The 12,858-nt window shown below is 45.7% G+C and overlaps 1 protein-coding gene across 1 annotated transcript in view; it reads right to left on the bottom strand.

Moving 5' to 3' along the window:
* Positions 1-8,822: 8,822 nt before the first annotated feature.
* MATCAP2 (microtubule associated tyrosine carboxypeptidase 2) overlaps positions 8,823-12,858 on the bottom strand; it is a 28,037-nt gene continuing 24,001 nt past the window's right edge. The window contains exon 7 of the mRNA XM_075083585.1: positions 8,823-10,937. Within this exon, the coding sequence (XP_074939686.1) occupies positions 10,776-10,937 (162 nt within the window). The 3' untranslated portion in view covers positions 8,823-10,775. The remainder of the gene's footprint in view (positions 10,938-12,858) is intronic.

Genomic DNA, 12,858 nt, shown 5'->3' with positions numbered 1-12,858 from the left:
GTGATCACTGCAGAGGCTGACACACATGTTGCACCAACCTTTGCCATCGATTTTTTAGGGGTTTTCAATTTCTCCCTCTGGAAGACCAGGCAGTTATGTATCACTATCCTGAGCTTCGTCGCTGCATAAACCTGGTCCAGGCACCGCAACAGGGAGTCTGAATACAGCGTATGGTTATTGTGCATGCGACAGGGATGGTGCCTGCTTCTAAGGTTTGTTTCTGTGCATGTCCTGGGTGGGGAGGACTTCAGTCAGCATGCTGCCATGACAGTGCCGGGGATGGAGCACTAAATTTGCCACTCACATAAAATTTTTCAAGTAGCAATTAATAAACACTGACCTAGAAGGGAAACATATAAGGACTGGACAAAGCAATTCAGCATCTGCAAAAGAAGTAGGTTGAGTGTGAAAGGTGCTGAGCTGCCCACTAGCCCAGCGCCTTCTGCTCCGGGCTGCAGATGACCACGCATTTTGCTCCTGAGTGGAAAGGAAAGCTCTCTGGCATGACTCACTGGGACGTAAAGGGAAAACTACTCCTGGCAGTGGTGCCACACCAAAGGTTACGTTGTTACTAAAGGTATTAGAGCAAAACAGTATCATATTCTTGTAGCATTTTCATTACTTTAACTTTCTGAAATACCGTCTCATTTCAGGTAGCAACAACTGAATTAATTCACATGCAAACATATACAGGGGAATATTTCAAACAGCTTTTCTGACTATATGCAAAACTAAACCTGAAGGAAGGTGGAATAGTCTGGGTGGGACTTTCAGACTGAGGGAGGTTTCATTGATGTTTCAAGAGATTGAGTGAACAGCTAAGAGTTCAGAGCATCGGACCAAAAATATATCTCTACTTGCTCAGCATTCCCTGTTGAAAATAGGAAGTGCAGGCATTTGTCCCTGGTCATTAAAGAAGCTAGTGGGAGAGCTTGGATGCAGCTTTTATTCCGGATCCTTGCTGTTGCTTTGTCCTTTTCTACCAGGCAATATTTTGTTGTCCCCCTTAATTCGAGTGGCACCAGATCCCCCAAACAACTCTCACTGGACCACTGTGAAATACAGGTGGGGATGCAATAGAGTTGCCTTATCGCATGAGATAAGCTGCAGTAAAATTCCCAAGAACATACTTTCTTGTACCAACTAGTGTTTGACAGTGTTTTGCTGCTATAAATGTGTTTGGAGGCTGAAATTATTTTATAGCTCTAGAAATAAAACTTGAAAGGCCGAGATCCCATTTAGTCTGCTGCAGGTGTGAAAAAAATGTAGACACCAAAGCCTAGAGGAGCACCTGCAGTCTCCTGCACGGGTGGTGATCTGCAAGCAGCAGTGCTCACAGTTGCAGGAGGGTCCCTTGCTTTGGCTAACGAGTTGCTTATTAGCCTGGGCTGCTGGTGGGGGAAATGACCTGAATCACTCTTGTAACCCATGTGAGCTGTAGGGAAGGTTAATGAGGCTGGTCTGTAGCCTGAGGTTGCTCAGCCCAGCCTGCTGGGAGGTTAAGTGGGAGCTCTGGAAAGATGATTATTTGGTGAATAAAAAGATGTTTTGGAGTAAGATGGGTCCTACAGAGTCAGAGGGAGGAGGATAGAGGAGTTTGATACCTACAGGTGGAGTTCTGCCTTACGTGGGGCATCAATACAAGGTATGTGCCTGGTTAGTTTATGTTGGGAATCAGCAGTGCCTGACCATCTTGATGGCTTCCCTGGTTTTAAAAAGCTTGTTTTGCATTTTGTGTGTGACATTCTTGGAGAAAAATGAGGTGGTTGTGAGCCTGTTGGATTTTGAAGTTCCTGAGAGCATTTGTCATGTTGTAGTGGTTCAGAAGCTGAAGTGGTGGCCAGCTTCCTCCTGCAACTGTGAGAGCAAACGTGAATAGCAATTTTATTTCAAGATGCTTATAGCAGAAGCAAGGCTAGCTCAGCTTTCTGTGTCTGTGTTACCCTGGCAGCGCCAAGGAAGGCTGCGATGATGGAGGCGGCACAGAAACAGTGAGTCTTTCTCTCAAGAGGCCTGATACAGGCTTTTCACCTTGTGTATTTTATGTTCCCCTTAGGAGCTCAAATTTAGTGAGGCTGGGTCTTGCCTCATAAGTAATGTCACCAGTGGCTACAGACTGATTTGGTCCAGGTTTATTTTTTTCTTAAGTGTAGTCACTTCTGGAAGGCAGTTCAGCTCACCTGTGCACAGCAAAAGGTGGTTCCCTGCCCACTGTATGTGGAGCCTGGCTGCGTTCTTACAGCCAAGCACTACCTCTTGTCTCCTCCTGACTCATGCTAGCCCCAGACCTCCCCTGGCCAGGTGATGTGGTGACAGCTGATGCGCAGCCCATGGTCCCTGTGGTGGCTGTGGCTGGTGAGGTCCCACAGTGGTGGCTTTTGCAGCAGACCTCTGGTCTCCTCCTGGCAGCCTCTGAGAGGTGGCTTCTGGTGGGTCACAGTTGAGTTTTCAAGTTGAAATAAAAGTTTAAAGCAGCGCCCTGCTCACCGAGGCTGAGTGGGGGTAAGTCTGCTGTTTGGCCTCTCCTCTTTGCTCCCTGTGGTGAAGGCTTTTAAAATATCCACAGCCAAATTATTCCCCTTTCCTATTTGCTCTGACCCGTTTGCTTCAGAGTAAAGCCTCTGCTTTATCCTGTGGGCTTGTTAGGAGGATTTGTTTGGCAAATGTCCATTTTGTCACTTGGCTTTGTGGTGGTGTTGCACCAAGCAGTGCTGCAAATGGTCTAAAAAAAGGAGTTGCGATACAGGAGGAGTATTTTGGACACAACTAAATAACTGTCCTGGAAACAAACTTCCAAGGACCAGGTCGTGGCAGCGGCAGGTTGAATGAATCCTGGTGCAGCAGGGGTGGAAGCTTGACCACACAAGGTAACCAGCCGTGGTTAACACTCTTGAGCCATCGTGGGAATTGGTGTTCAGCATTCCTAGAAAAGAAGAGGAAAGGGCCAGCCCAGGGGATTTCAAGGTTTTCCCAGACATTTTAATGCCTTCTTTTGAGAGTGAGTTGATTTTTGGTTTTAAAATTGAAGGAGCATGCTGGGTACGGGCAGAAGCCAGACGTGATGGGAAGCAGAGCTCCTGGGGCAGCAGCTGCTGTTCTCTAGGGGCACTTCAGGTCATAAATTTAAGCACTCAGAAATTGGGTGGAATTGTCCTCTATTTAGGTTATGAGCTTTTCCATAGCTGCAGGAAGTAAGGCAAAGCCACCCAGGCATTTCCTGGACTTCCCAGATTTCGCACTTCCATAGGCTTTCTAGATGGGAAAATCTTTTTAGGAGGCTTGTGTTCATTTGTTTTTCCAAAGCAAAACACAAAGTTCTCCCCTGTGTGAGGAGTCCCATTGACTGTGAAGCAGGGATCTTGTGGGAAACAGCTTGCAGCAGCTTTTTTCATCCTCAGAAGAGGGGCAGCAGCAACTCTTCATGAATCCGCCACTCTTGGGGTGTGACAGAAGCACCTTGCCAGCAGCTGCACAGCTCTTGCTGTTGCCACTCAGCAGTTTTGGGCTGCGTCCCATGTCCAGCAGGACATGACCACAGTTGCTGATGGAGCCTTTAGCTGCTTACCCCAGCCTCTGCTGCTGCCTGGCTCCTCTGCTTTTTCCTATGGGTTTGGGTTGGGTTTCCTCCCCACCCTTTAAAGCACTTTAGGAGATAATAAGGCTTAACAGCTTATAACTTTGGAGCCACTGAGAACATACCTTGTACAAAGGAACAACAGGGACCCTCACGGAGGTGTTGCTACAAACCTTTTGCTGCTGCTGGTTACTGCTTTGGTTATAAGTAATGTCAGGAGGCCGCAACTCTGTGATGGAGTGCCTTTTATGAGGGGCCACGTGTATATAGGACAGCATATAATATGAAGATACATGCACATTCAAGCAGACCCTTTTCTCATCAGGGAATAATATGAGATTTTTGTTTGTTTGTTTTTTAGGTTTTTAAGTCTTAAGTCATTTTTACCTCGTATCTGGAAGTAAAAAAGCTCCTGCATAGAATCAAAGTAGCTAAAAGGACTTACTCCAGAGTCCCCAGAGGTTACATATACACTGATTTCCTAAGTGGCTCGGTGACCCTTTGATGGCCCATCCTTCTGGCCATCTCATAACTGTGCATGCTGAGATGTTCCCAGCCTGAGGGATGTCCAAAAGTGTCTCTCTCTTACCTGTGTGAAAGCACAGGCCTTGTTTAAAAAGAAAATAAAATGGAATGTGCACAGACCTGAACTGCAATATTTCTCAAACTTTGGGTGAAGAGAGAACACAAGGAGCACCAGCATCGAGCTCTCAGAGTACTTTCCCACCAGTTTTTAGGGAGTGGCCTTCAAGGAAGCTCTTTCTTTTCCAGACCATCCCTTCAGACCCCCTTCAGACCTTGGCATGCTGGTAGACAAGAGGGGCTGCCTTGCAGCTGGGTGGTTACTTATGTCCCCCTTCTCTTACTGCTTGAAGTTATCAGCCTGCTCTCACAAAGATCACTCCGTGTGTGACTGGCTGGGCACTCTGGTACTCTCGTGTACTGTCGTTTGGGGGAAACCTTAATTTTAACCTGATTCTTTCAACTGTAACACTGTTATTCATTTTTCTAGTAATTCTGTGGTCATGCTACTCTTCGCCTTTGCACGTGAGGTTTCCCCAGCTGCTCTAAAGGGACTTCTCACCCTGCCCTCATCTACCCAAGTGCTCCCTTGGGTCAGGAAGGTGCTGGAGGAGAAGGATGTGTGCTCGGTTTCCTCCCTGCCTTCTGCCCTGCGCCTGGGGGGATGTATGGAGGCGTATGTGGAGACCTGAAGGGTGGCAATACTGGTCAGCTGATACACACTGTGCATTTCCCTGTCCATCGCCTCTGGGATGGAGAGAAGTAGTACATCTGCTTGTAGCACCATGCTTTGCTTTATGCTTAGAAATAAGCCTGTCCCACCAGGCTCCTTTCTGTCTGCAGCAGGAAGGTAGCGATGTAACAGGCAGGTGTGACCAGAGCTACACTTAATCACGTTTTTCACTTCAAAACAGAAGGAAAAAGATTTCTTTTGCTCTTGGGACAGTCAGAGGCCCATAAAGGAGCCTCAGAGAGTTGGGGGAGGGTGGAGGGGACATGTGAGAGATTGCAAACGCACGGGGAGTGGGGGGTAGTGGGAGTGTGCCAACAGGCTGGCAGGAATGGCACAGGGGCTCTCCGAAGTGATGCATGTCTAGGACACAGCTGCAACATGGAGGGTCCTAAGGAGAAGGGTGGAAAAATGTCTGAGCAAGGATGCTGGGAGCTGGAGGAGTGTGGGGCAGATAGGGGCTGGGAAAGGAGGAAGGATGGAGATGGGAGAGCAGATGGAGAAGTGAATCACAGATGGAGGCTTCTCCATATGGTCCTGTATGTCTGGTGACAAATCTTTCCCAAACCTGGAAAAGCTCTTTTCTGAAAGCTGTAAGGAAGATAAAAATTACAGAGGACCTCAGCCTTAAAATATTGGCAGGGGGAGAGGAAGGAGAAGAAGAGCTTGATTCATAGATCACATATGGATTTTTTTGGTGGCTCAGAGTGAATGATTTACTTTCTAGGCTCAGAGATGGATGATGTGGTAGTGAACTTATCTTGAGATAAAAAGGAAGGTGAAAGACTGGGACTAAATAAACACAGCTTGAAGGGTGAGTGGTAGAGACCAGCACAAAATCCAAGCAGAATAAATAAGCAAGTAAGCTGGAGGAGACAGTTGGGCCGGTCTCTTGCCTGTGATGTGGTGTGAAATGGAAATTGGGCCCTAATATATATACATGAGACCCTCCAAGTGCAATTTTCAGGGCACTGCTGGGACAGGGCCTGAACATGAGCCCAGCGCTGCTATATTAGAGTAGCTGTGCAAGGGGGCTGGTGTTGGCATGTGCCCTTTTTCTTCTCCACAGCCCCTGAGCATCGCACAGGCCAGGGGGGAGGGTCCCTGCGGGGAGGCATCCCCCCCGCTCTGACCCTGCGGCATGAGAGGAGTTCCGTGGCCTGGGGCCACGCCTGCATCACCAGTTCCGTTTTTCCCACCACCAAGTGTTCTTAGGAATTTTTTTCTCTTCAAAACCATGTCTGTCCAACCCAAACCTGCTCACTCGCGTGAGCCTGGGCTGTGTGGTCTCCATCAGTGTTCTTTCCTGCTTCGTACAGTGGCCAGTGTAGTCATAACTTCAGCCTTGGTTTCTTCATTATCTAAGGAGGTGAAATAATGCTGTACTTTTCCCTGTGTGTCCATAGACACTTGAGGAAAAGGGACTTAAAATGTTTCGGAGGCACTATGCAGTTGGGGAAGATAGAAAACGTTTCAGCAGCGCCATAGGAAATTAATTTAGACAACTTTAATGGGAAGGGTATGGCTGTGCCTTGAAAGGTAATCCTGATGGCATCTTTTAACTATTGAATCTGTGTAAATGAATGGGTTTCAAATTCAATATCCAGATTTTCTGGATTTAATCTAATATAGACTTTCAGTTGTGAAAAGTCTATAATTGTTCAGTGAAGCCAAAATAGTTTCTCCCCTTTGCATAAAGATACACAAGATCGTTTTAAACTGCCTTCTGAAAAGAACTCAAACAACTTCTTAATTTGGTGCTAATATATTATGAAAATTAAGACACTTTTAAATTAACACTTCCTTAAAAACCTCCAATTGTTCCAACTCTTTCCTTTTTGCTTTTCTCTTGGGTTAGATAGTGTGTCTCTCAACTTCCACCCTGACTTATGTGTTGTCAGACTTCCATCCTGGTTTCCAGCATAAATGATTTCCAGCTTTCCTGCCTCACCAGGCAAGCAGGAGCATCACTGAGACTCTTGGTGCTCGAGTTGCTCCTGAAACTGTTTGCAGGGCATCCAGCTTCACAAGCCTGGCAGTCAAGCGCGGGAAAAAGGATTTCAGAGCTGCGGTATTCCTGCAGATCACCTGTAGCAGACGTGAAATTTATTCAGTACTGAAATATACCTGCCCAGCAAAGCTTGAGCGTTGCGTTTCGCACTGCTGACACTGATACTGTAGAAGGCGTATCTGGGAAGCACTGGGCGAGGGAGAACAGTGGTGATCTGGGAGCCTGCAGGGAGGGGGAAGATTTCAGGCTGAGTTTTCTGAACTAGCTAGCAAGGGAGGGGGAATGTAATGCAGTAATATTTAGCTATCTTGTAAGGCACATCAGCTAATGACTTTTAAAGTATTTCCATTAAAAAGAACCCACAACCCTTAAATGTTACCCTTACTTATACATGAGGGAGCTGAACCAGAAGGAGATGATGGGACTCCCTGGAGATAAGCAAGCACATTTGCCAGTGTGAGAGGGAACAAGGAGCTCTGAAATGAAGCAGCAGGGGAGAGGGGAGGTGGATCAAAGTGTTGAAAGTGGAACATTTGGACTTGCCATTTCCCGCATGGATGGCAGTGAGAAACGCATCGCAGCCAAGTGGCTCCGATGATGCCTCAGACCCTAACGTAGAAAAAGGGAGGGTGTGTAATTTCCCATGAGCAGCCAGGCCTTCTGACAGGGCAGAGGGAGCTGTACCCCATGTAGCATTTCAATAGACCCTTCCTGACTCCAACCCCAAGTGATGTTTTTCAAAACTGCATCTGAAAGCCCTCTTTAACGCACAGCTTGGGAAGTCCAACTAGCCGTAGAGCTGATGCCATCAAAAGAGAGTAATGCTCTCACACAACACGATGTAACACTTCAGTGCTCTCATCTCTGTCATTCTTTCATTTACCTTTATTTGTAAAACTTGTAAAAAATGCCATTTAAAATTGGTTGGGTGAAACGGGCAGGCTTTTCCGATGTTGGCCACGTTTCTGTATAGGAATGATGTAGAAGTAGCGAGACGTGGATACACAGCAAAGCGACTGAGCCAGACTGCTAGGAAAAGCTGTCATCGCATCATTGACATCGTGAAACTGTGTAGCGATGCGAGCTCACGTGCACTGCTGCCCATACGCCTTATTACAGAACTTCGGTACCATGACTTATTAACCAGCCTCTTCGCAGTGAGAAAAAAAAAAAAAATCAGGAAAATTTACAAAAGCCACACTTCAAAATTTGAAACACTTTTACAAAGGAGGAAGGACAAACCTAATACTGAAAACAGAAGCTGACAGCTTCATCTATTGCTGCAGTATTACTTTGACACTGACCACTTCCAGACTCCAACCTTGCACGAAGCAAATCTATTTCTAGAACAACAAAGAACAGAAGTTTCACGGCACCTACTGCTTTGAAGGAAACGTGATGCAGGTGTTTGAGTAAACCAAAAAGGCCTGTAGTAGCGTTTAGGGCTACAGAGTGGTAAGAGTCAACTGGCTGTTAGATGATGGGCTAGTAGGCATGGGATTTTGCAGCAAAGCAGGGTGACTGGCACAGCCTCCTGGTTTCGAGGACACATTATGTACATACACTTAGATTATAAGACATTACTACTGGGGGAGGAGGAAAAGCACTTTGCTTATGTAGAAGTCACTGGAGGAAGGCAGCGCTCTCTCCTGTAAAGAAAAAACCAGTTTGAAGTTGTGCCTTTCATAAAGGACTGGCCCTTTCACATACCCGAGTCAGCAAAATGAGCCAGATTCTCCTGTGGTGTAGCTCAAATGATCTCTGCCCAATTTACTCCAAAGACAGCTTTTGACTGCAGTCTTTGACTCGCCCTCAGCCATGTGTGGCTTTCTTACAGCTTCTGGCAAAGGAACCAAAACCTGGAGCACGTGGGTACGTGATTGCAAATGGTTCCTGTCAGGCTGCTGCAACACCGTGTCTACTCAGCACAGCTCTGAAACAAAGTTGGGCAGGCGAAATTACAAGTGATCAAACTGGACAGCATGAAGGGGGGAGGGAGAGGAAAAGGGCTTTTATTTCAGCATACAGAGGCTGAAAGCCTTTCAGCTCGTAAACAATACTGACAATACAAAATTAAGGCTGCTGCGAGCAGTTCTTAGTCCCTGCCTTGAAAATAACCAAATTTAGTAAATTTATGCTTGTTGAGCGCATTTGCTTTTTTGAAGCAGTCAGCCAGCCAGCCACTGCAAATGCACCTGCAATACTATCTGAAAGGCAGCTGCTTTCATGGGATTATTCAAAAAACTTCATACCTCTTAGCCAACTGAGAGCTTTTCCTCACAGATTTCCCTATGGATCAGGAAACGCGTTCACAGGACTTTGCTGTAATGGCTAGTAATGTCCTGGGCGTAAAATAAGGTGGGAGGGTTATTCCATCTGTTTCATTGAAGAACAGGATAAGCAGGGAGGGAGCAATACCAGGGCTCAGGTCCATCCAAACATGGTGTGGAGGAAACCTTGGCTCCATCTGTTTGCCTATCCAATGCTGGGCCTGTTACCCGTGAGACAAGGCAGAAGGGGGAGAAACAGCTGAAGCTCCGTCTGAAGCTCTCACTTGTTCCTGTCCAGCCTCTCCTACCATAGCTGCTTCCCGGGAGTTCAGAGGAACCCTGGTAAAATGTCATCTACTAAAACAAAACCCTTTGTCAGAATACTTCAGGTGCAAAACTTTTTGCTTTGCACCTGAAAAATTTGCTTTGATAATTCCCCAATACTCTGGATTCAGAAAATGTAGTTTATGTAAGAAGCCATCCTGCAACATCTAAGCTATTTCTCACATGAGGAGCCATGCCTTACAGTAAGGTGCTTTCTCTTCTTGATTCTGGATATAGCACTGGCAGTTAAAACAGAGGTAAGGTTGCTTCAGAGTGGTGCAGCACTTCTGTTGGAACACAGGAATAGGGCACTTGTGAGTCTTCTTTCCCCACCCCCCCATTCACATCTTGTTTCTTTTATGAGCTCTGCAAGCTCAGGCTTGCTGTAGCGTGGAGGTACTGCTCAAAAAGTGACTTGACCCTCTGTAGGCTCAGGTGACCCGGAGAAGAATTGGGTGTTGCCTACTGGGTGAATCACATCGCTGTGTTCCTGAATTTATTTAAAACACATAAGTAATGAAATCACAGTTCTGCCCAATCCTTCTTCTAAAACACTGCAATGTTGAACTTCCTAGACATGCTATGCTTGTCCTCAAAGGAGGGAGACCCTTCCCAGAATTCAGCTTCCTGAAACATGTACTATATGGATACAGATGTGGAACAGTGTAACTGTTTGAGGGGATAAAGGGAATAACTTTGCTACCTGCTTACAGTTATTAAAACAGCAATACCTATCTTTTTTTTTTTTAAATGCTAAATCTCCCAGTAAAAAAACCCAAAACTTTTTATAGCATTACAGAGCTTTGATATTATGGCACAAAGACCTGCTTCTGTGCACTGTGTTCTTAGACTTTCTTTTTTTTCATTGCAGCGATGACCAAATGAGAAAGACTAGTACAGACAGCGATGTAGCATAATCTACAGCAGTTCTGTTGCTATGAACCGTGAAAGCTATGAACAAAGACAGGGCAAACACAAGTGAAATAAGGGGGAATTTCTCCTCTTTCTCCTTTCCTCCACCTCTAAACCTGGATGGAAAAGGCAGTATCTTACAAAAGACAGTGTCAAGCACTATACCTAGCATATAAAACAGAGCAGATGATTGGACGGGTCACGGCAAAGGAATTCCTAAGCCAAATTTTTAAAAATGCACAAACCTTTTGAAAAACAATCAGTATGCAATCACAATGCAAAAGGAACACAGAGGGACTTTTTCTGAATTCCACATGTTCTGGCCACCTTTCCCTCCCACCCTGCCCCTCCTAAGTCCATTTTTGCGAGCTCTGGGAAGTCCAGTTCTACATTCTCAGTTGCACCAGGTAAGTGAATGGTGGGCTAATGCTTCTAATTTATGAGATCCTGGAGCTCCTCATCAGTCAGCTCATTGACTTCCATGATCTTTTCCAAGTGCTCCATATACCGGGCGTGGTCTTGCAAAAAGTGCGGTACCCTCATGTTCTCAATGACAGCTAATCCTTTCAGGCGGTCCACGTCCTCATAGGAGATCTGCAATGAAGGATATGGGTTAATTTCACACTATAGCCCTGTTACTTCTCTGCTGCAGCTCTAAATTCTTTCTTGTAGGTGAGAAAAGATTTCAGAGCAGAGGGATTTAAAGGCTTGTGAGAATCCTTTGAAAACATGAGTAACTGCATGTCTCAGTGGAAGATGCAAAAAAATGTAATTCTAGCAAATGCCTCTGTATTTCCTGATTCTGCTTTTGATTCTATCGGTGAACAGACTCATAGGAACCTGAATGAGAATGACCTACTTCAGTTGCAGGAATAGAGAGGGAAAGGATGGAGCACATGTGAGTCTTGGAGTCTCTTCTTAAAGAGGTGGGAAGATTGACATGAGGATGGGGAAAACACTTTGCCTGAGACTGAGGAGCTATGAAGGGAGTGCAGGACAGGCATGGCACAGGAAGCAGGCAGGCTCTGGCTTTGGGAAAGGCATGGTGCTGGTTGACCTGAACTCTGATGTTTTAATTTTCACTAGCAAATGTACTTATGCAAAGCTAAATTAAAATGCACCTCTAGTAACTAAGTACAGCATGTGCAACCCTTAAGCATCCAAAATTTTTTCCCCTGGTTCAACAGCGGGGCAGAGATTGGGTTTGCCTCTTGGCATCAGAGCTTGGCACTGGGTATAGGTGTGACACTCTCAAACTTTTTCCAGCTACTACAGAGCCTACTACTTCTTTTCTAATGAAAGCTAAGATTTTTCTCCATAGTCTTATGATTCTACGAGCTAGCACTTCAAGTCCTGAGCAAATAGTAGCTCAAGGTGCTGTGAATGATGGGCCAGAAAGGATGAATGCTTCGGCTGTGCAATAGCTCCACAAGCTGTCCTGCAAGCACAGAACAGGGCTCCTTGGGCAGCTATCCAGTGTGATGAAATTTCTGTCGTTGCTGCTTTGTCTACAAGCTGCGTGTTCTGGGCACCCTACAGAAAGAAGCATATGTACTGGCAAAAACTACAAGCCTGGCTGTGCTTGCTAACTGGCACATCCTATCTCCTCACAGCAGGTTTGTGCCAGGTGGCTTGAGAGTGGAGCCTTCTCTGTCCAACCTTTTTACCCTGTATTTCTTCTAAGGAGCTGAGCACTGTGCGGTCAGGGCTCCTTGGAAACAGCCTGCCCTCTTAGCAGGTGATGATTCCTATTAGAAAAGATTCAAGTGAGCATGGATGCCACCAATGTGTAAGGGACATGGAAGGACTGATTGGAAAGATAGAAGGGTCTAATCCAGATTGCTAAACCTGGTCCATAAAGGCAGCCAGACATGGGATGCATATCTTGGTGATGATAATGGGATCGAAGTCCGCAAAGAGAATGAATATGCATTTGAGTACACATGTATGCTTTTCTGCTGTAATGACCAGATGCATTCTGATTAAAAAAACATGAACATACACCCATGCCCAGGCTTACTCAAGTCACTAAGATACTGGTGTTTGAAGATGGTGTGGCATTACACCTGATAAACTTATTCAGAAGTAGATCCAGAGGAGCTATACAAAATCATACCATCTCCTTGCAGTCTGGAGACACAGCACCAAATGAGATTGAATACTGGCCTTCTCTCCTGTCCCAGCTTGAAATTCTACTTCCTTTCCTCCCAAACAAAGGAAGTAAAAAGATCCCTTTCCCCCTCATATTTTTATTCAGGGGTTTCTGTTACTGCTGCAACCAAGGAACAAGTATCTATCATCCAAGGTATGTTTGAATGGGATGCATTTCCCAATTCCTTGCAATTGCTAAAAAATGATGAAAGTTGATATCCTGAGGAGACCAAAACCAATCTCATCCTACCCTGGCAACAGGTTTTCTTCCTTACCACATGTAATTAAAATTATTGTACTAGGTAAAAAAGACTGAGGGTAAAATGGGCTTATTTAGGTTCTTTGTAATGTGTTCACATTCTTG

Source organism: Phalacrocorax aristotelis, chromosome 2, assembly GCF_949628215.1.
Source record: "Phalacrocorax aristotelis chromosome 2, bGulAri2.1, whole genome shotgun sequence".
Taxonomy (NCBI): domain Eukaryota; kingdom Metazoa; phylum Chordata; class Aves; order Suliformes; family Phalacrocoracidae; genus Phalacrocorax; species Phalacrocorax aristotelis.
The sequence above is the reverse complement of the archived record's forward strand: the minus strand, read 5'-3'. Positions and strand labels throughout refer to the sequence as shown.